Raw genomic sequence first — 23,524 nt, 5'->3', positions numbered from 1 at the left:
ACCTACACTAGCAGGTTGAGAACCCAAGGCACGGCAGCTTGGCCGACTCTGGTGTTGGAATGGTGAGCTCTCTAATCTAACTCTCCTCCGGTTTTACCGAGGGGCCCAGAAACGAGTGCCTCGGGGTCACCGAGCACACCGATGCCAATTATAATGTCAATAATAGCGATAGAAAAAAAAATCACTCCAGAGGACAAGGAAGTTTCCTGAGAAGAAGCAGGATGCCGTCACCAGGAGAAGGGACCCACCAGGGAGCAAATGCAACTTGCCCGAGGTCACATAGCCAACGAATGGCAGGATCAAACCCGAACTCCAATCCACCTTACTTCGAAGGCCAGGGTGGAAGGGATATCATCATTTTATACCAAACCTTGACTGAGAGAGAGCCTTCTCTCCTTCTCACTCAGCCAAGCACGCAATTGGTCAGTGATTTAGAAAACAAGCAAATTCGGGGCGCCTGGGTGGCTCAGTCGGTCGAGCGTCCGACCTCAGCTCAGGTCATGATCTCGCAGTTCGTGGGTCAGAGCCCTGCGTCGGGCTCTGTGCTGACAGCTTGGAGCCTGGAGCCTGCTTGGGATTCTGTGTCTCCCTCTCTCTCTGCTCCTCCCCTGCTCGTGCTCTCTCTCTGTCTCAAAAATAAATAAAAATTAAAAACAAATTTTTTTAAAAGAAAACAAGCAAATTCTCGGGGCATACTTAGTGCTTTTTTCTGGGTTCACGACGGTATGAACAATGGATTGCATCAACGGTCCCAGTTCTTCTCTTTGTCCTGTGACTTTACCTTCTCTCCCCAAAGACCAGAGTATGTTGCCCTACCTGTTGATTCTGGGTTTGGCCTTATAATTTGCCTCCGTCGATGGGATGGAAGGATAGACTTGAAAAAGCACTTATGCTTCTACTTACCCTTCTGGCTTCTGCCATCTGCCTGAGAGGCCGTTGCTTCGGCTAACCCACTGTCCCCGTAGGCAGGTGAAAGCCACAAGAAGCAGAGCGGACACGGCTAACGTCCCAGCCAGGCTCAGCCCAGAGCAGAGTCCCCATCCACCCCGTATATGCACGAGCAGAGCATCCTGCCCCTCAGAACCCTCCCACCCCCCTGCCCCTGCCCAGCGCGGGGCTATCACGGCAAATGGCTGTTTCTTGAAGCCACTGAGCGTTGGGCTGTTTGTATGCAGCAAAGTCTAACTGGGTCAGGTGTTCTTTGGCATCTCTTGCAGAGCGTTGCACACACGTATTCGGTTCAATAAATCGGTGTCACCACCTTGACCGCTTTCGTTCGGTAAAAATAAGTCATCTGCTCCCCAGTTTGCGACCCGATCCACCCAAACTGTTCGACATACATTTCAATTTTGTGCAAACAGGCTTTGCAACATGGCAAACTTTCTCTTTTCTGTTTCTCAGTTTTCATATGCCCTACATTCTGGTTAAGCCCATGTCCTGATTTTGCTGTGATAGAAAGACTGCTTGTGGTCAGTCCATCTCCTGCATTTGTGTTTGCAATTGTCTGTAAATTGTAGGTCATCATTCCTTACAAAGATATTAGCTGCAATGGAGCTCTTAGATGGAACAGACAGGTTTTCTTTTCTTATAATAGAGTTCTCCTAAGAAAAGTGTTTAAGGATTGTCTTAAACTTTTAATTTTTTTTAATGTTTTTATTTATTTTTGAGACAGAGAGAGACAGAGCATGAGCAGGGGAGGGGCAGAGAGAGAGGGAGACACAGAATCCGAAGCAGGCTCCAGGCTCCGAGCTGTCGGCACAGAGCCCGAAGCGGGGCTCAAACTCACAGACTGTGATCATGACCCGAGTTGAAGTCGGACGCTTAACCGACTGAGCCACCCAGGCGCCCCTGTCTTAAACTTTTAAATATGACTATTGGTGTATAAAAATTCATGGATTCTACGATTTCAAAATGGAAAATAAAAGTCATGTATTTTATTTTACCTCCCATTTAATAAAATCCGAAATAAGTAACTGGAAAAATGGAATTAACTTTTAAGAATCACAAATTCAGTAAGAGAGAAGTATGTGATATGTATAATTTACTTAAAAATATTTCGGTAGAGGCGCACCTGGGTGGCTCAGTCAGTTAAGCGTCCAACTTCGGCTCAAATCATGATCCCACAGTTTGTAGGTTCGAGCCCCGGGCTCCGTGCTGACCGCTCGGAGCCTGGAGCCTGCTTCAGATTCTGTGTCTTCTTCTCTTTCTGCCCCTCCCCCGCTCTCTCTCTCTCTCACACCCACACACACACACACACACACACACACACACACACACACACGCTCGCTCTCTCTCTCTCTCTCTCAAAAATACATTAAACATAAACATTAAAAAAAAAAAGCCAAACTGGTTTAGGCTTGCCTTAGGAGAAATATTTTGTAATTAAAAAAACATGTTACTACTGTAATACCAAATTTAATAGAATTGCACCCCTAGACACAGATGGGGCACATTTCAGGCACTCGGGGTCTGTTACTCATCGCTGTGCCCGGTACAGCGTGTCTGCTTAGTACCGGGAGACAGGAGCACCGAAAAAGAGTCCCGAGACAGGAGCACCGAAAAAGAGTCCCGACCGCATGGCCCACAGTTAGAGCTAAAATGACAATGTGTTTTTGATTAATGATATTTATCATCATGAAGTAGATCAGGGGTCAGGAGCCAAATCCCCCTGCTGCCTGTTTTCGTCAACCGAATTTTACCAAAACATGGTCCTGCTCATTCCTTCACGTACTGCCTGTGTCCGTTCTCACAAGCTGCAGAGCAGAGTGGCCGTGGCAAACACCCCGTGGCCTGCAAAGCCCCAAATCGTAACTCTCTGGCCCCTTGCAGAAAGCTTGCTGACCCCTGACACAGACAGCTTCAGTTTCTGGTCATGCTACTTTCTCAAAAAACTCCCATTCACTTTGAAGTCATGGGACTGGCTTGCCTTGTGTTTTTTATCAGTTCTAAAACGAGTGGCACTTTTAGGAGCGTTCTGGGAGCTCCTGGGTGGCTCAGTTGATTAAGCGTCTGACTCTTGATTTTGGCTCAGGTCATGATCTCACGGTTCGTGGGATCGAGCCCCATGTTGGGCTCTGCACTGACAGTGGGAGCCTGCTTGGGATTCTATCTCTCTCTCTCTCTCTCTCTGTCTCTGTCTCAATATAAATAAACTTTAAAAAAAAAAGCATATTTTGTTGGCGTTATTTTTTCATTTGATGTTAAAGCTCAGAGTTTATAGAAAACCCAAAGGAAGATACATCACCGAGAAGAGGGGAGGAGGGGTCTTGTGATGATCAAAAGAAGAGGAAGCAGTGGGAGAAGACAGGGAATGAAGTAGCAACAAGGCCCTGTCCTCTGCCTCAGAAAAAAACCTGCCCCATTGCCTATTCTGCCCTTTTCTGCTGCTTAAACACGCCAGCTTTGTTCTGACCTCAGGACCTTTGCACGGACTTTTCCCTCAGGAACCAGGGTGGTTCCTACTCCTCACTCAGGTTTCAGGTCAACTGTCACCTCCTTGGGAAGATGTTCCCGACTGTCCTCTCCCTACTCCCAAAACACACACATGCACACACACACTCACGCACATGCGAACGCACACACACCCTAGAAAACATCACCCCTTGTTTTATTTTCTTTACATCACTCCTTAATTGAAATGATCTCCACTCCAAACACCAGGAGAGAAGGACACGTGTGTCTCACTCATCATGTGCCCTTACGCACATCCTGGGTCCCAAAGGGAAAGGATGTGGAGTGAATTAATGGGCAATTAGCAGTCACATGACAATTACTAAGTCCTAGGTCTCTGCTCCTGTCCCCACCTGCTGAGGCTCACAGTGCAGAGAATCAAGGCAAAGGCTGAGGGGACAGCTATTCACAGCCTAATCGTTTTCTTTACCTCCTATCAATTTGGGGAATGTCCGCTCTTGGCCGGGCACTAGAGCCTGTGCCCTCAGGAAACTTACGGTTCAGGGGGACAAAGTCACTAAACCCGTAAGAACTGCGTGTGCCAAGGGGCCGTCCAGCGTGCCCAGGAAACACTCGGGAAGGACACCTCGCCTCACCTGCCCGCGTGGGGAGCCGCCTCTGAGAGGGGGACTTCCAACCAGAGGCCTGAAGGGTGGGAAAAATGTAAGCGGCAGTGCAGGGACAGGTAGGGGACGGTCCTCCCCAGCGGGGGAGCGCGGTGGTACCTGAGGAACTTCAGAAAGGCCTTCGCCACAGCGTTTGAGGCCAGTGCTAGTGGGGAGTGGGCGAGTCCTGTCCCCCAGGCTCTCCGGAGGGCCCTGGAGGGTGCAGCCTTCGGCCAGCCAAGGGGGGCGTGGGGTGACACCCTGTGAGCCCCTGCGGATCTGGCTCTGCTCCGACCCCTCCACGCGGGGCGGTCGCAGCCGGGGAAGGAAGGCAGCGCCTGCCCTTGGCAGAGACAGCTCTCGTTCCGGTTTGCAGATATCTCCTGGGAACACACAGGTCCGGACAGAGGAGGTTCCTGGGCCGCGGGTCCCGCCCGGCAAACACCAGGAAGGTCCCCGACCGATCGGGACTAGTTGTTCAACCTGTCCCATGGAGCCCTGCACACCGGAGGCCACGGTGGTTCTTAAAAGAATGAAATACTTCTTGGGGCGCCTGGGTAGCTCAGTTGGTCAAGCATCCGACTTCAGCTCAGGTCACGATCGCACCGTCTGTGAGTTCGAGCCCTTCTTTGGGGCTCTCCGGGGGCGGTGTGGACAGAGCCTGCTTAAGATCCTTTCTCTCCGCCTGTCTCTGCCCAACTCTCTCTCTCTCTCTCTCAAAAATAAATAAACTTAAAAAAAAGTATGATATATTTCCATTCTTAGTGGCTTGGGAGATAACGGTCCCCTGAGCCCCTGTGCCGAGTCCCCACATCTCTGTCGGCCCAGCTTGCCTGCCCAGCATCCCCCAGGACCTGATCCCTTGAACCCCAGAACTAAAGGGGTGACCTTGGCACAGCAGGGGCATGCTCTCAGATTGGCCAGTGCCCACGCTGTAGGTATCGACAAATGGTTTTGTTGTCCCGCCTTCTGCGACGGCTTGGTGAGGCCTGGAGCTCGCTGCCCCTCCCCTGCCTGTCAAGATGCGTGCCTACCAATTTGTAGAGCCGCTGCTGTCTCTCCTAGTGGGCCGGGTATGGGGGGGGCAGGGTGATAGTCAAAGATGGCGAACAGGGCGCAGCCCAGAGGGTTCTTCACTGTCCTCCCTCTGGAGCGCCCACCAGGATGTGGCCTGAGCCTAGCGATGGAAGCTGAGAGTCTCCACCTAGTGAAGTCCAGCAAATGTTAGCCCCTGACTCCTCGGAATGGAAGTGAACAAAGCCAGGTTGTAAATGAGTTTGGGAGCGACCCCGTGGTTCCTCTTCCTGGGCGGCTCGAGGCAGCACGTTGAAAAGGGCAACCAGCCGCCTCTTTTAGGTCGCACTTTGGTTTTTACCAATTGGCGATATTTGGGGTGCTCACGGCCACTGTTCTTTCAGGCTTACTGGTTTTCTCTCCGCATCTCTCTCTAACCAGTCGCTGCGGGAACTCTACGAACGTGCTCCGAGGAGGAGGTTTGCTTGTGCACCTGCTATTACACGGGGAAATACGCATTTGTTGACCTCCTCCGTGTGTGTGGGGTTAGGGGGTCGATCATCCCAAAGCCCCCTGGGACCCACGGCCCTCCCAGTACAGTGAAGGCACAGTCAAGGGGAGACTTCAGGTTAGGTTCAGCCGAGGGGACACCCCCGCAGAGCGGGAGGGGGCGAGGAGAGGAAGATCTGGGCATTTATTCTGTCTCCTCTGTTTTGTTGTAGAGGGTTGGCGATGTCGCCATCTGTGGCCACGCAATCAGGACGTGGACTTTCCAGAGGTGCTGTCTCCTGGCCGTTCCATTGCTACTTCGTCCCCTGTGCCTGCAGGCTCGAGGGAGGGGGGCCTGAGGCGCTTCGCGGTCTCTCTCCTACCCCCTTAAGCCCTGCCCACACCTTTGTAAAGAGTCCCTTTATTAGATTTTCCTTAAATTTCCCATTTTGAGGGTGCTACCCAGTCCTGCTGGGGGCCTGACTGCTAAGGAGCTGAGCTGTAGAGGGGGGGACAGGTGTGGGGGGACAGGTGCTCCGAAGGGCTACGGGGCGTGTCTGTGATGACGCCTGCACAGCACCATTTAGCTCGGTCAGAACCACTGTCACTCCAGGAGCTAATGAGCAGTGTCCATGCCCGGCTTCCCCAGGGTGGCAGCCGAGTCCGCAAGGGCCACCTCGAGAAAGTGCCACAGAGCGGGCAGCGGAAGCAACAGGAACTCATTTGTTCTCAGCTCTGGAGGTAGAAGCAAGATCAAGCTGTTGGCACGGTTGGTTTCATTCTGGGGCTGCCCTCCTCTCCCTGGCTTGTAGGTGGCATCTTCTCCACCTACGTCTTCACCTTGTCTCCCCTCTGCGGGTGTCTGTGTCTCAGTCTCCTCTTTTTTTTTTAATTAAAAAATTTTTTTAAATTTATTTTTGAGACAGAGAGAGACAGAGCACGAGCAGGGGAGGGGCAGAGAGAGAGGGAGACACAGAATCCGAAGCAGGCTTCAGGCTCCGAGCTGTCAGCACAGAGCCCGACGTGGGGCTCGAACTCACAGACTGTGATCGTGACCTGAGCTGAAGTCAGACGCCCACCCAACCGACTGAGCCACCCAGGCGCCCCTGTCTTAGTCTCCTTTTAAAGAGACCAGCCACTGGGGCGCCTGGGTGGCCCAGTCGGTTAAGCGTCCGACTTCAGCTCGGGTCATGATCTCCTGGTTTGTGAGTTCAACCCCCCTGTGGGGCTCTGTGCTGACAACTCCGAGCCTGGAGCCTGCTTCCGATTCTGTGTCTCCCTCTCTCTCTTTCTCTCTCTGCCCCTCCCCTGCTCGTGCTCTCTCTCTCAAAAATAAACTTTAAAAAAAAAAAAGACACCAGCCCTCTTGAATTAGGGCCCCCCCCTATGACATCATTTTACTTTACCTCTTAAAAGACTAGTCTCCAAATACAGTCACATTCTGAGGTACCTGGGGGTTAGGGATTCCACATATGAATTTCGGGGGGACACAATTCAGCCCATGAGAGGCTGTAAGCCCCTTCAGGTCAGGGACGGCGTCCTTGAAGCTCCGTGTGCCCAGGTGCCCAATTCCTGCTTATCTTTTGCTGAGTCATCTGAAGCCAGTCCCTTCCCCCGGAGATCCCTCCTCTGCAGGGTGGGGCACGGCACTCAGCCTGTATCAGTCCTCTAGAGGGGACGAGGTGACATCCTGCCCTTCTCCTGTTTGCCTTTGGGGACGGCCATGCTCCATCTCAGGATCCAAGCAGCTGCCGGTCCCAGGGGCCTGGCCAGGTGAGAGCTTGTGCGTGGGTCACCTTTCACCTTTGCTTGGAGCTACGGAGGGACGACCCAAAACAGCCACCTGCTGACAGTGGTCCGGGAGAGTTAGCTCTGAGTGGAACAGGGCGACCCCCATCTCCCTCTGTTCTCGTCTCTCATCACGACCACACGATCGCGTGTCTAGCCTTGCTGTTTCCTGCCCTTCCGCCTTTTGCCCAGGCTGTTCCTTCTGCCTGGAGCAGTCTGCCGGCTGAACACCCCAACTCCCCTTGAGTCACGCCTTCTCGTGGTCTTCTGTGACGCCTCTCGCTGGGTTGCGTCCTCCTGGCTGTTAGTCCCAAGCTCTTCTCTCTTCCGCGCGCTGCACGTACCATGCTCCCCTCCTTAGGCACCGTTCCCTCTTCCGGGTTATGACATTCTGGAGGAATGACGCCGTGACGTCTTGCGTGTGCCCTTAGAGAACACTTTTGGCCACTGGCGAGCACCCCATAAATGCTTTAGGAGTGAACGAAGGAACAGACCATTTTTTCATAACGAGTTCCTCCCAAGTGTTACTCAGCAACCATCCTGACAACCCTTTCACTTCGTTACGATAAATGGTCGGTGCGCTACCGACTGGTTTAGCCACTTGGGCTCAGATCATCCTCTGATGGGGGGATGATGGGCGGGGAGGGGCGGGGCAGGTGGACAGAGGTGAGTCAGGCCCTGCGGCTGGCCTGTGCGAATGCCCTGTTCCACAGGGAAGACAGGTGCCTTAGCAGGTGTGGCACAACACGTAAGAATCATGGCAAAGGCCTGTGAGAGTCGCTAACTCTGCCTGCGGAGTAAGGAAGGCTTCACAGAGCAGGGGATATTTGGTCAGGGTTTTGAAGGATGTAAAGGAGTCCAACGGATGGAGAAATGTGGGGAAACTATTCTAGACATTTACAAAGGCCTGAGAGAGTTCTAAAGAGGCCTGGCTTCCTTAAGAAATGGCGAGTTGGCGGGAGGGTGGGGGTGGTGGCGTCTGGGTGGCTCAGTCGGTTAAGTGTCCAACTTCGGCTCAGGTCGGAATCTCACGGTTCATGAGATCGGGCCCCGAGTCAGGCCCTGTGCTGACAGTTCGGAGCCTGCTTGGGGTTCTCTCTCTCCCGCTCTCTGACCCTACTCTGCTTGCTCTCTCTCTCTCTCTCTCTCTCTCAATAAATGAATGAAACGGAAAGCACAGTGGTGACTGGTTAGGTGAGGTGAAGCTGGTCCTGTGTGACATGAAGTGGTCGCTTGTACCGAAATGACAGGTGCACTGGGGGGACCTCCACCCCTCCCTCTGGGGCCTCCCGTTCCACCAGCACGTGAGCTGTGAGCCTGTGAGCAACCAGCCTGGGTTTGCGGCTGAAAAGGTGCCCGTGAGAAATGGAGAGAACCGTATCAGAGCGGGGAGTCTCCTGTCTCCTCCTCTCCCTCCAGCGTCCAGTGAGGCAAGGCAGAAAGCTGGCGGCCCTAGTCCTGGCACTTGAACTTGGGCTCAGCGTTCGCAGAAAAGCAGCCAGCCGCTTCCAGTGGGGCCGTGGCTCTCCGCAGCCCGCCCCGCGGATGCTGTGCGAAACCGTGGGGCCTCGGCGAGAGCCCCGGGGTCGCTCAGGCCGGCAGAGTCAGTGGAATGTGGCGTCTCACAGCGAAGCTCTGGGCGGGGCGGCTCCGGCCTTGACCTTTCACTAATTAGGTTTCCTCTCCCACTGCCGCTCGCGCCACACTGCGGGCTAAACACATAGCCCACTGCTTCTCGTCCCGCCCGGCCCGCTCTGTCCACTCCGCGGGGACTCAGATGAACGACGGCTTCTCCCCGTCCGACGCTGCTGGGCACTTGTTCCCTGGAGAGTCCTTTGGAAGCTAAAGAGGGGGCGCCTGGGGGGCTCAGTCGGTTAAGCGTCCGGCTTCGGGTCGGGTCATGATCTTGCGGTTTGTGAGTTCGAGCCCCGGGGCGGGCTCTGTGCTGATGGCTCGGAGCCTGGAACGTGCTTCGCATCCGGTGTCTCCCTCTCTCTGGGCCCCTCCCCCACTTGCGCTCTCTGTTTCTCAAAGATGAATAAACATTAAAAAAATTAAAAAAAAAAAAAAAGAAGAAGCCGAAGGGGATGATGGAGAGGCCATGCAGAAAGGCCTGGGATACTTGCAAGGCCCTGTTTCCAATCCTGAGACGACACTGTGGAAGTCCTTTAACGCTTTGTTCACTGTTGTCTCCCTGCGCCCTACGAGGGTGGTGAAGGCTGCGTGAGACATAAACCTCAGAGGGCTTAGGAAATTCTAGAAGATCGGGCCCATGTTGTCACCAGCATTTACTTGGTTTCATTCCCACCATTCTGGCAGCAGCTAGAAGCTTCACGTCCACAGCGCGTCCCCCTGGTGATCATATTTTCCGGGGCTCGTGAAAGTTGATATCGAGAAGGGTCACTAAAGGGGACTGGGGGGGGGGGGCCAGGAAGGGGGAGCCACACAGGTCAACGTCGGTTACAAAGGAGTGTCAGTTACAGGGAAAGACCGCATGGTCTCCCACGGGAGATCGGCCACGGCTTCAACGCGGCCCTGAGAGACCCTCACGAGCCCTGAACCCCCTGCCTTCCTCCCGTGGACCTTCCTTCAGAAAGACCCCTCCCAACTTCCTCCTTCTTCTCCGAAAAATAACATTCCTCTCCTCCGTTTGTGGCACTTGCCTGTGGTCTGGCCGGAGCTTGCTCATCCCGAACTGCAATTCTCTGCTATTCCTGAACAAACCATTTTCGCTGGTAAAAAAGGCCGTCTTACTTGTAAGGTTAACAGCCCCAAAGGGCGCGTGTGGTCTGAGAGGCGCACGGACCACCGGGACGAAGGCCTGCACGGAATATTTGACTCTGGGATGCTTGGGGGAACACCTGCTTCCTTCCACCTCCAGGGGCCCCTGCGTGATGCCCTCTGCGGTCAGACCCTCCCTGGCTCGTCCTTCTTGGTGTCGTTTGCTCCTGCTGCTGCTTCTGGAGCTGCCTCCTGGCCTGTCTGCTCTGATCCAGATTCCAGTCACCATGAAGGCCTTTGCCAGTTTCCTTCTTTCTTCGTCAATAAGCCCCCCTTGGTTGGAAGACAGCCCGGAGCCCAGCCAGAGGCCTATCTCTCTCATTCCCCTTCTGCTTCTGAGAAGCAAGCTCTGCGCCCCACCTCAGGCAAAGGTGGGTGATGTCCCACGTCTGTAATCTATTGCTGTCCGGCAAAACCTCCAATTTCTCACAATTTCGTGGGCTGACTAGGCCCAGCCAGTGGTTCTTCTGTGCCACGTGCAGTAGCCAACGTCCCTCACGTGGTTGCATTGGCTGGGGTGCAGCTGGGACTCGAATGTCCAGCAGAGTCTCTTGTCCTCTGGCTTTTCTCGCCACGTGACCTCCGGGTCTGGTATTCTAGCATGAGCTTCCTTGCAGCCTGGTGGCTGGCATCCAGGGAGACCCGGTGGGCAAGTGCCGATCAGGCCTTCGCTTGTGTCCCGTGGGTCAAAGCAAGTCACAAGGCCAATCCCAAAGTCAGTGTGGGAGGGGGTCACACGAGCATGTGATTGCAGGGAGGCATGGTTCATTGGGGGCCACTGTTGGAGGACTTCCCACAGACACTCTACAAGTGTCCTTTCCTTACAAAGTGTCCTGCCTTTACAAGAACAGTGAAAACAGTGCATATCTGTGTGGCTCCAGGGTCTGGTGGCTTAGCCTCGGTGGTTCCTTGCTACACTTTCCTCCCCACAAGACCTTGCACAAAGGGCCAGCCCCTCTACAAAGACGTTCTGCACATTTGCGGCTGGAAGTGATGGCTGTGTACCGGAACCTCCTCCGGGGGCTTTTTCAGGCCTCAGTTATGAGGAGTTTCAAAACAGTATTAGGATCTTTCGTCGTTGTTGCTGACGTGGGCCTGAGAAGCCATCTAGTTAATCCCTGGTCCCCCAGCACCGCCATGTAACAGGCGAGGGAGCTGAAGTCCACAGACCTTAAGTGACACAGTGGGTTGGTGGCAACGCCTGGATCACCACCCCAGCCCCTGACGCTCAGTCCAGTGCGTTCCTCTGTATGCCCGGTGCCTGGTGTTGCTTTTTCTTTTGTCCCAGATGGACCGAAGCTACTTGGCCCAGCACAGCCACCACGGTGCTCACGGCACTTCCGGACCTTTGCCTCATTTGCCTCTCACAATTTTCCGATGTGGGATCAACACCTCTGCTGCCCAGAGAAGGACAGCACGGCGCAAATGTGTCCCAAGTCCTACAGCTCCTGTCTGACACAGCTAGGACCGGAACTCAGAGCTGGGCCTCCAAATCTCCTCCCTCTCCTTTCTTCCCTAAAAAAGCATTCTGTTCACATGGACGGACATGCAAACTGGTTCAGAGGAATGTTCAGTGGAAACTAAGTCTCCCAGTGAGCCCAGATCCCTAGGCACAGACATCCTCGCGACGCTGTCCGCTGCATCCGGTTTCTTTGCCGTATTTGCAGAGATTCTCTATGCATGTGTCATCGTGTTCATGCAGATCTTACCGAAACTGTTCACAAATGGTAGCCTGGTCCACACACCGTCCTGCACGCTGATTTTCACTCAGTGGTGTATCTCGGAGGGCACCCCTTACCCGTCTCTCTCTCTGTCTCTCTCTCTCTTCTTTCATTCTTTGGAACAGTGTTTCCATGTTGGGTAAGCCAGCTCTGTAGTCAAGGACACGCAGATGCCTGTGCTTCTTCATAATCTCTTTTTTCTCTCTTCTAAACATCTACAACAGTGCTGCTCACCCCACAGCCACAAAAGAAGGGTTTAATTATGCATTGTTCCTTTGCTTCACCTCCTGGGGCCACCCCCAGTGTGCACCCCTCCCCCCAGTCCCTTCCCTTCACTCCACAGCTGTTTATTGGGCCCCTGTGATGAGCCTGGCACTCTGTTAGCCTGTGGCAGTGCTCCTGCTTTCCCTTCTTGTTGCTGGGATCCAGGGCCACACATACCCCCTTCTTCCACATGGCCCAGTTACTGCTGCTTGTGGGTGGCTGGAAGGATGTTTATTATACTTATCCAGCCTTTGACTTTTTTTGTAAACTGTTCAAGCACAACGGATAAAAACTTAAAACCTTACAAATCATATCTCCTTAAACATGCACACATTTAGCCACATTACCATTTCAGTATAACTTCTAATATAAGTCTCATGTAACTTCTCTTGAATGCTTTGAACACAAAAGTTTTTACTGTACCCTCGGCCTATTTGTAAAAATCGTGATGATTGATTTGACTGATTTGTTGTTGTTGTTGTTGTTATTGCTATCAAACTTATTTTTGTACTTTTCCAGGATGGCGATATCAGACCCAAAAGAGAGAGGTTATCTCTTTCCCAGGTGCATTGAAATCACAGCTTTGGGGTCCCTGACTGTTGGGATTTTTAATTGGAACACAGAATCCTTCAAGGTGGCTCGAAGGGGAGCAGGTGTTTGCTGGTTGGGGTGCCCCCTCTCAGATCAGGTTCAACTGTCATGTCAGCAGGACTTGCCAGCCAGTTCTTGCACAGTAGATCTTCATGTACGGAAAATCTCAGATCCATCATGTTCTGCCTCAGTTTACAGCTAACTTCATTACGCATCCTTAGCATTTCGCTGTACTTGGTAGGGCCACATAGCAGCGGAATCTGTTAGCCTCTCTCCTAAGACATTTGCCTAATCCATTAACGTGCGACACCAATCACTGACTCGCTGGCCTTGACCAAGCCCTTCCTGGTTTGGGTACAGTTTTGACTCTTTCTGGAAATTTTTAACACACTCGTAGTAAACTTACCTGCTTATACAGATGTATCACTTCATAAACAGATGTGGAGAACTTCAAGTAAGAACAGAACCCCATATATGCCAAATGCACCCACTTATGAAACTGTTCTCTTTTTACCCTTTCTTGAATTATAACACATTTTGTAATTACACCTGACTTTTCCTTTTTTATCATTACAGTCTCACGCCTTTCATAGGCTCAACTTGTTCTCGTAGGTCAACCACCATAGACCTGGCTCCTTTTTGTGACGTGCAGGCAAGAGGGACCACCTCGTTCTCTGAGCTGACCGCTGCCTTTCAGCAAGAGCCCAGCACACTTTTTGCGGCATCCTGGTTTTCTGGCGACAGCATGGTGTTTCAGGACGTTCCAATTTTCCCTGCTCCCAAATGCAGACTCAGCTTCTTTGAGGGAGCCCTGGCTACTGCTAATGAAAAATACTATTGAGATCAATATTTAGGGGCTGAGGGTACAGGCTGCCTGGTGAGGGGGCAGCACCCGATGGCCACGGAAAACACAGAACTCAGAAAACATGTTCCTAAGGTCATAATTTTGTTCACGCTGAGACTGCTCATATCGTTCTAACTATTACCACCCCCTTTTCTTTTATACAATTTTAAATGGATTTTTCTCTACGGCGTGCCTATTTAGATTTTTAATACGTCACTCAGACTGTGATTATCCCCAGCTCTGATTTTATCGTTGCTGTGTGCCTCAAGGCCCATTATTTGGAGGTCACCTGTATGTATCCTTTATCTAACCCTGCTTTCAAGAAGCGTCTCATAAAATTGTGTATATATTCTCTTTTCATGTAAATGGATATTTGTCATGTAGATATGAGATATAATTATAAAATTATTGACACAAATGTATTCAATTACAGAGATTACTTATTATGTAACTAAAAGCCATTTCATGTTCGCTGATAAACTTCTTGACACAAATTCTTTCACGTGCCAGCCTCGAGGGGCTGATTGCCACCAAAGGGCCAGCTGGGAAGCTAATCGCCTCTGGGAACCATTGTGGAAGTAGGGTGCCATGAATTATATAATTTTGAGCAATTTATACTTAATTCTACTAGTGTTTCTTCAATAATTGAAGCCATTTTGAGATATTACCGGCAAATGAGAAGAATAAAGATGTTTGCTCGTTGAAAATGTGCAAATCCAGCCGAGTGATGGTTTTGCTGGGATGGACTGATTTCTCCACTTGCAAATCTGGTCCCATAGAAAGGGGAGTCTTTGTTGTTTCCATATGCTTGTGGCCAGGCCAGTTTTCAGTGATGATACATGTTCAGTGAATTTTCTTTGGATAGGGACGGAAGAAAATGCCATGAGAATAATAGAGAAAATCGTAGCTGTCCAAATAATGAACTCGGGACCGTCACCCGTGACTCACAACTTCTTCTTCTTCTTTTTTTTTTTTTTTTATTTTGACATTGTTAATATTCTGAGGCAACTTGGTTTTCAGATAAATTCTAAATTGCTTCATTTCCAAAATTCATTTTGGTCACAACATCCAGGAACAATCCATCTTCTAATCAATAACTGACATTTAAATGCACCTGCAAGAAAGCAACCCAGCGCGAAACCAATATTGTCAGCAACCAGAACAACCCTAGTTTCCTGACAGACATTGATTCACAGCAAAATAGCGATTATTGTAAATATTTATAGTTCTAAAAGGAAAAGCTCATCAATGCAGCGTGTTGAGATTCCAAGTGAAATCGGTGATGGGCTCCACCTAGCCATTTATTTGTGAGGTAGGATGCGATGGGTGTGTTGCAGCAACCTTGGAAGAGCAGTAACCTTCCAAGAGTCTTGGAATTGACCCTTTGGGGGCACGGTGGGTAGTTCGGGCACGCCCCTGGTGGTGACGTGGTAGAATGGGAAGAACACCGGGTGGGGAGAGACTAGTTCCCCACCTGGGTCTTCACTGGCTTGCTGTGTGATCTCAAAAAGCCACATAACCTCTCTGAGCGTTGCTTTCCTCATCTAGAAAAGAACAATAATCATGTGTGTCCAATTTAACATCCCTGGTTGTTATAATGATGAAAGAAAAGGGTGGGGGAAGGAGATATCTCTGAACATGTATTTAATGGACTGGGCAAATGAATGTGGGGTCTCATAAGGACTCTTGATCTCTCAAGAACAGGGTTAAGGAGCAAGACACATGGTTCCGGAGAAATTTGATGCGTCACCCTAAAGCTCAAGGTCCCTGGGAGGTTTACTACTGAAACGCAGGTGACCCTGGGAACGAATGTGTTGCTCATTCAATACTACTGTGCAGTAGGAGCTGGGAAACCAGCATGAGAGAGAGAGAGAAAGAGAGAGAGAGAGAGCGCTCCGAGTGGCCTCTGTGCACCTGGTGTAGCTCACGGACAGATAAATAACTGTCAGGGTCTTTTCTAGTTTCCGGAGTCGAAGGGGCGACCTAGGCGAGATGGAGGTTAAGTTCGTGTCAGGCAGTGACATTGCTATGTAGAAAACAGGGACTTAGGATGGTTACTTTGGACGGGGTGGTCGGGGAGGGCCCCCGTGGAGATGTCACCGGAGCACTGATCCGAGGCAAGCGGCAGAGCGGGTCCGCTCCGCATCAGAAACCGAAAACAAGGTCATCACATCTCAAGCAGACAGGCTGCTTGCAGAAGGAAGTTCTGCGCGCCAGACTCGGGAACGGGAGCGAGGCGTGCTCACACGCAACTGAGACTTTGTGCGGGACGCTCAGGTCGGAGGGCAGTCGCTTTCCCGAGGTGGCTCCAGGCTGCTGAATTCTGGCTGCACCACCCGGACTAAATGGAGCCGGGTACCCCCAGCGGAGAGCATCCAGCTCTGCTACGGGGACACTGCAAGCAACCCTGGAGAGGGAGGCAGGCTGTAACCTCCCCGACTGACAATTTAGTAAACTCACACCCAGGGAAGTTAAGCCGCTGTCCCAGATTAGTTAGTGAAGGGCAGAACGGGGACAGGAACCCAGAACTCTCCTTGCACGTCTAGCCCGGTGGCTCCACGTCAAGTGAGTCCAAGGATGCACAAGCAGGTAGATCTGCTGGCTCCCGGCACAAATGGGAAGACTCCCAATCCTGCGATCCGCACTCCAGGCCTCTCGTTAGCTCCTTCCCAGGAATGGCTCAAAAAGCGGAGCGGTGGAATCCGCGGAGCGGGGCGCCAAGCGCGGCCGCCGGCCCGGAGCATGCGCACTGGCCCGGCCCAGCCTAGACGCGCTCCGCGCTGGGGGAGGGTCACCCGAGGCTGACGTCCGCTACGCCGGCGTCAGCGCCCCGTGAAGAGGAGGGCGAAGACTCCATCCGCCATGTTGGATGCCGCAGATTCGCCATAACCTCGCCGGCTCTTTTCTTAAAAAAATAAAAATAAAAAGCGAAGCATCAGCGGGGCGCCCCGCCTTCTCGGTCGGCGCGGGAGGGGGCCCGGAAGAGCCCGAGGCTTTTTTTTCCTCCGCGGTGGGGGCGTTGCCATGGAGACGCGGGCGGCAGGTGAGCCGGGCTGGGGGTTGGGGTGGGGATGAGGTGGGGGTGGGGCACGGCGCGGCGCGCGGGAAGCCGTTTCGAGTTTGGAGTCGGGAAGAAGCGCGCGGGCCGCCGGGCGGCGGAGGGATCCGCGGCCCAGGGCGGAGAGCGGACGTAGCGGCGTCCTTCGACAGCACGTTCAGTCGTTGGTGGTATCCCGCCGCCTCGGGGTTTTATTTAGAAAAAGTCGCGAGAGAGCCAGCCGGAGAGCGAGCGAGGGGAAACTGCGCGCGCGCGAGGGGCCGTTTCCAGGGCAACGGGGAGGGCCAGGCGCGCGCCCCGGAGACGAAGCGCTGGCGTCCTGTCTGGCGGGAGGTTCGAATCCCGGCCTGTCAACTCTGGCCAGCGGCGCCTGGCTGGGGCCTCCTTCTTGCCGGGCCTCAGTTTCCTCCCCTGTGAAATGGGTAGCTCCTTTAGACCCACGGAGAGACAGGGTTCGACCGAGCTGCTGCAGGAAAGCTTTGTGCCCTGTAGAGGGAGCCGTAAACGCCAGGGAGTAGCGTTGTTGCTGCTGGTAGCGGTGTGGCAGGCAGTGATAGATTATCCTTTGCCCGCTACCTGCCGCCCAGCTCCTGAGGGGCCCTGTTCCTCACCCTCTGAAGTTAAACTCCAATGCCACCTCCAGGCAGCCCTCTGTGGCTTCGCCGCCGGACCAGCCTCTCCGCAGACTGGCCCCAGTAGGTGTCGGATCTAACGAGACCCTTAACCTTGAGCACCTGTGGTTAACAACATGGTCCACACGCCGGCGCTGACCTCAGGCTTTTTGCTGCTCGGTTCTCCGGGCAGTTCTAATTCGTGTGTCATTTGCCGATGAGGGACAAAGGATCAGAGAGGTCAACTGCATACAGCTTGAGAATGACAGAGTTGAGGCCTTAAAAAAGTCCTCTTCCTCCAGTTTGGGATGCAATCCAGACTCGTGCGTGCCTGCCAGGCTGTACTTCCGTCCCCCCATTGGTGCTTGGCCTCCGGTCCGTGCTCCGGCCGCACTTAGCCAATGAGCCAACAGATCTGCCTCTTCCAGCCCTGTTTCCTTGCGGAGCCCGGTGACCTTTCGGAAATGGCGAGGGGCTTACGCTCCACAACTGTCCCCTCTTGGCTTCATCAGAGCCTGGCCGCTCGTACGGAAGCATCTGTAGTGAGCGTCCCCAGCTGAGGCTGGAGAAGACACCCGAGCTTATGTGTGCTGGCCGTGGGGTCCGCTCCGCCAGCACCCCGGGGCACTCTACCCGGCTTCTTCGGTTGAAGCCAGAGCCTTGCATGGCACCACTCTCTGCATGCCAGGGTTGGGTAGAGAGCCGTAGACCCTTGGTCCCCTCCTCATCCTGTAGTTGTGTCAGATCCTGGGGTGTGTGCAGTGGACCCAGAGCGAGTGGTGGGGTCAGGCCCCCCCGAACTGCGCCTGCATGCTTTCTTAACCTGATGACAGCTTGGTTTGTCGCCTCCCAAATAATTCCGCTTGGGCTGATGCACAGAACGAACTGCCCGTCTCCTGTTTTGGAGTTGACCTAACAGTCTTTGAAAAGAAACCTGGGCCTCTGTTGCAGTTTCCTTCAATTTCCAGCTGTAATAAACAGAGGAGATCATGTTTATAAATGTATCAATGTCAACTAGTGATCAGTTAATTTCTTTTTAAAATTTTTTAAAATTGTTTTATTTATTTATTTATTTAAAAAAAAAATTTTTTTTTCAACGTTTATTTATTTTTGGGACAGAGAGAGACAGAGTATGAACGGGGGAGGAGCAGAGAGAGAGGGAGACACAGAATCGGAAACAGGCTCCAGGCTCTGAGCCATCAGCCCAGAGCCCGACGTGGGGCTCGAACTCCCGGACCGCGAGATCGTGACCTGGCTGAAGTCGGACGCTCAACCGACTGCGCCACCCAGGCGCCCCTGTTTTATTTATTTTTGACAGAGAGAGAGAGAGAGGGAGAGAGAGTGCGTGAGTAGGCAAGCAGGGGAGAAGGGCAGAGACAGAGGCAGAGACAGAATCCAAAGCAGGCTCCAGGCTCCAAGCTGTCAGCGCAGAGCCTGATGCAGGGATTGAACTCATGAACCCTGAGATCATGAGCTGAGCTGAAGTCACACGCTCAACAGACTGAGCCACCCGGGCGCCTCATGATCAGCTAATTTCTGAAGAGAGTTTCCTGTTTTGCCTGGTTTTTAGGTTAATTTAGGGGAAGCAGTACAATAAATGATAGCAGGATGCATACCAGGATGGACTTGCCTGTGATCTGGGCAGGCTTTTGGTGTACACCCGCTGAGATTGTCATCGCGGTCAATTGCAGATCTATTACACATCGCTCCCTTCTCAGCCTTTCTCATTTACCTGGTAAAATGGTTCCTGTTTCTTTTCTCCCCTTACCTTATAATTTACGTAACAACTTTTCAAAGATAGCTGTCCTTAAGTAGAATTAAGTTTCTGCCTAGGGCAAGGGCAGTCCAAGAATTAGGTATATCGAAAAAGACTCTCCTTAATTGCATTTCCTTTTATAGATAGTTTCATCCTTGCCGCCTCTGAAAATCTCCCCATCAAGCTGGGCCAATTTAATTAGGTAGAAGGGACTTAGCTTAGAGTTAAGTTTTCTCTTTGTTCTCAGCTGTTTATCCTGTTAAAATTTCACTGTCTTTGAAAATTTTCAAGGGCAGGTGTCAACCTTAGGAGCGGGAACCATTGGGAGGGTGGGAAGAACAGGGTCCCGAGATCTGTCAGTCGCCAGATTCCTGACCTGAGGGAAGTCACACGACTCTCGGAACCCCTGTGCTGTCCCTCCTCCTGCAAAAGGAGACCTAATCCTGTCCCCTGCTCAGGGCCTGGTGCCTTGCGGCTGCTGGTGGAACTCTGGTATTTATCCCTTTTCAACCCAGACCCCATCTCTCCCTTGTAAAGCCTAGCGTGTTGTTTGTTATCTCCTTGCTGCTTGACAACACTTGTGGTTGGAAAGGCTCAGTAGGCTTTAACTTTTTAAATCTATTTTGCTAATGTTTGTTGTTGAGAGAGAGAGAGAGAGAAAGCCCACCAGCAGGGGAGGGGCAGAGAGGGAGACACAATCCAAAGCAGGCTCCAGGCTCTGAGCTGTCAGCACAGAGCCCCATGTGAGTCTTGAACTCACAAACCTCGAGATCATGACCCGAGCCAAAGTCGGACACTTAACCGGCTGAGCCACCCAGGCACCCTTGATTGATTTTTAAAGGACAAAAAAAAAGTGGGGCACCTGGGTGGCTCAGTTGGTTAGGCATGCGACTTTGGCTCAGGTTATGATCTCACAGTTCATGAGTTCGAGCCCCGCGTCGGGCTCTGTGCTGACAGCTTGGAACCTGGAGCCTGCTTCGGATTCTGTGTCTCCCTCTCTCTGTGGTCCTCCCCGCTCATGCTCTGTCTCTCTCTCAAAAATAAATAAACATTAAAAAAAAAAAAACCTTAAAAAAAATAAAAGGAAAAAAATAATCTGCGAGTGAAGCCCATAGATATATTAACCATTTATTACAGATTTGAAGTCCCTCTCTTTTTGTCAGTGAACATAAAGTATATACTCAAATTTGCTGGTGAAAAGATCACACTCGGCATATTAACGTAAAAAGGATTTCAAATCTGGTAACAGACTTTTCTTTGTTCTTTCACATCGTGTAACAACTCGAGCTGCAAAGCCTTGGACTCTGGAATCTGGCCCCTGGGTGCCCAGACTGGCTCCGGGCTGAGGCGGGGTGGGCAGGGTGGGGGCCTGGCTTTGGAGCTGCTGCTGGCGGGGGGAGGGGGGCGGGGGGGGCGGGGGGGGCGCTCAGCCACGGCCCCTGGAAAGAAGGAACAGAAGGCTTTGGGAGCAGCGTTCTGGAAATGGGGTCTTGGATGTCCTGGCACCTCGTAGGGTGCCTTCCGTACGGCTTCCTTCTCCGTGTCAGACCTTCTCTTTGCTTCTCTGCCCCTTAGGACCTTTTCTTTTCCTTCCACCCCCACCCCCTTTTTTTTCTCCTTTTTTTTTTAATTTAAAAAAATTAAAAATTCTTTTCCTGCCCAGGGGATTCCTGGGTCCACTTAGATGTTTGTGCCCAACTTTGTGCCAGGAGCTGGGGACGTAAAGTATGACACACTGTTTCCTTCTGAGGCTCTCACGCAGTCCTAGCAGTTGGAAAACCCGTTCCCTTAGGAGAAAGTGCCAGGTGCCACGACGGAAGCGAGCCCCAAGAATCGGGGCTTCAGAAGGGGTGCCCCCGGCCCAGCCAGGGGATTCTGGGAGGGCTTCCTGAAGGAGGAGGTGCCTGAGCTGCAACTTTCCGGGTGAGCGGAGGGGTACCGCAGAGGGCTGTGTGGTACAGAGACACAGATGTGACCCAGCCACAGGCGTGCTCTGGGTGACTAGGTGAGCACCGGGGCCGGAGCCCGGGGTGCGGGTGCTTGAGGTCTGTGGTGATGGTCTTTGGAGGGGCAGAAAGCTGTTGGGACTTGACGGTGGAAACTTTGGAGAATGAGAGCCAAAGGGGGCCTGCCAGTTTGCCTGTTAACAGCTGCCTGAGGTCAGTGTTTTTGAGGTGCAGAAATACACAGTGAACACACAGACCTTAAGTGTGCGCTGTGACCACCCATGTTACCCGCGCCCCTGACAACATCTGGAACTTTTCCCTCACCCCAGAAAGTTGCCGTTTGCCCCTTCCCACCCGATTCCTGCCCTTCACCCCAAGCAATCACTGGTCCGAGTAATGTTGCCAGAGATAAACTACTTTTTGAAGCACATGCGAGAATTCTTTGGTATCTGGTGTCTTTCAACTCAGCATAAAGTTTCTGAGACCCAGGGCTTTGTCTCTTTCTGTTTTCCGCTAGCATTCCATCGTACGGATGTGCCACGGCCTGTTTATAGGATCACCGTCTGAGCTCATTTCCAGTTTTCGGTTGTTGGGAAAAAGCTGCCCCGGACATTCTTCTACAAGGTTTCTTGTAGACGTAGATTTGCATTTCTTTTGGGTAGTGGAGCGGCCGGCTTGTAGGGCAGAGGTATATCTAACTTTTTAAGAAATGTCCAAATAGCCTCCTGGAATTGTGCCATTTTGCACCCCTGTCAGCAGGTGCAGGAGAAATACGCCTGCTGCACAGGCTCAGCCACATTCAGTGTTTAATTTTTTTTCCTTTGATCTATTTTAGAGGGTGTGCAGTAACATCTCATTTAACTTGCATTTCCTTGATGATCAGTAATAACTGAGTACTTTTTTTTTTCTTTTTGTGCTTATCCGCCATTTGTATACCCTCTTTGAAGAAATGTCTGTTTAAATCTTTTGCCCATTTCAAGCATTGGGTTGCTTGTCTTTTTAATTGTTGACTTGTGGGAGTTTGAATGAGTCCTTTGTCTTACGTATGTGTTGTGAATATTTTCTCCCAAGCTCTGCTTGCTTATTAATGTCAATACTATCTTTTGTTCAGCATAAGCTTGTAATCTTAATAAAGTCTGAGTTACCATTATTTTTGCTTTATAGGGAGTACTGTTTGTATCCTCTCTGAGAAATGTTCTCCTCCTTTAAGATCATGAAGATATTCTCCTAGGTGTGTTTGTTTATTTATCTTTTTTTAAAGCTTTATTTTAGGTTTAGGTGTACCGTCTATCTCAGATTAGTTTGTGTATGGTGTGAGGCAGGGATCCTGATCCCCCGGTTCCCCCTCCCACTGTGGATGTGCAGTGTTTCCAGACTCCTTTGTTAGAAGAGACTTTTTTTTCTCCATTGGATTATTTAGGTTCCTTTGTTGAAAATCATATGTGGTTCCATCTCTGAGCTCTCTGGTCTTTTCCATTAGTACCACACTGTCTGGATTGCCATAGCTGTATAGCAATTTTTGAAGTTAGAAAGAATATAAAGGAGGACATTTTGGAGGGTCAAAATGCAGGCCAGAGCGAGACCCGTCATTAGGTGCCCTTGTCGTGAGGCCCAGGGTTGATGACACTCATTCACCCCAAGGCAGTGGCTGTGGGTATTCCCCACAGAGGTTAGGGCAGGTTCAGCGAAATAGCTGAGAGGGAAAACCTTTGGGACTGGTGATTGATTAGGTTTTACCTTTGAGACCAACAAGCCTTCCTTCTGTGTTTGCTTTTAGGGAAGGAGCAGTAAAGAACCTACCAGGCATAGGGATGTGAAACTTCCCAGGCTTTGTACGTGCAGTGCTGGTTCATGATTTTCAGTTCCTTCCTGTGGTGGTGCAGAGAAGGCCTTTTGAATTCTCCCTGTTTTTATTTCTGAGTTGGGCCGGGGGGCTGGTGCAGAGCTGGTGCAGACCCTTCCTGGGGACTGAGTCCCTGCTCCCCCCACTTTGAAGAGTCCCCTGAGGCAGACTGTCACGTGCAGCCCTGGTTGCTCTGCCCTAGGAGGGCCCTGTGGCTCTGTGTTGGGAGCCTCTGGGGGCTCTGGGACTCTGTCCTGCCCAGGAGTGAGCCCTGCCCCCCTGCCTCCGCCATTCCTCCCCTGGCCACAGGCGGGGAGCCAGGCTCGGTAATGCAGGGAGTGGGGGCACTGGGATTGAAGTGAGTGGAAGTCCTGCCCTGCTCTTCAAGGGACAGGGAGCCTGGCAAGTCACTGAGCCCCTGTCTCTTTGTATAAACGTGGTTCCTGTCGTGAAGGTTTGGGAACACGCCTGGCGTACGGCAGGTTGCTTTCCTTTCTTCCACCATCCATCTTTTCGTTCTTTCCCTCTCTCCTCGTTTTCCATTCCACTCTTCCTCTCTCAAGCCTCACCTTCTTCCCCTGAGCGGCTTGTACGTTCCAATAGTGTCATTGAGAATTAAATGCATAACGAGAGGGGTTTGTAATATTTGTGTAATAATCCACAATAAAACATGATACAGTGGCTTGATCCTCTATTAATCGTGCAGTTGCTGGGGGAATAAGATGGGATCTGGTAACGATAACAGTCATTTCTGCAGACCTGC

General features: G+C 51.9%; 1 protein-coding gene across 1 annotated transcript in view; it reads left to right on the top strand.

Annotated features, from left to right (window-relative positions):
* The first annotated feature begins 16,361 nt into the window (after positions 1-16,361).
* The window catches only part of ZFAT (zinc finger and AT-hook domain containing), a 191,092-nt gene continuing 183,929 nt past the window's right edge, over positions 16,362-23,524 (top strand). Inside the window, exon 1 of the mRNA XM_043601834.1 lies at positions 16,362-16,590. Within this exon, the coding sequence (XP_043457769.1) occupies positions 16,572-16,590 (19 nt within the window). The 5' untranslated portion in view covers positions 16,362-16,571. The remainder of the gene's footprint in view (positions 16,591-23,524) is intronic.

This window comes from Prionailurus bengalensis, chromosome F2 (assembly GCF_016509475.1).
Source record: "Prionailurus bengalensis isolate Pbe53 chromosome F2, Fcat_Pben_1.1_paternal_pri, whole genome shotgun sequence".
Classification (NCBI taxonomy): domain Eukaryota; kingdom Metazoa; phylum Chordata; class Mammalia; order Carnivora; family Felidae; genus Prionailurus; species Prionailurus bengalensis.
The sequence above is the reverse complement of the archived record's forward strand: the minus strand, read 5'-3'. Positions and strand labels throughout refer to the sequence as shown.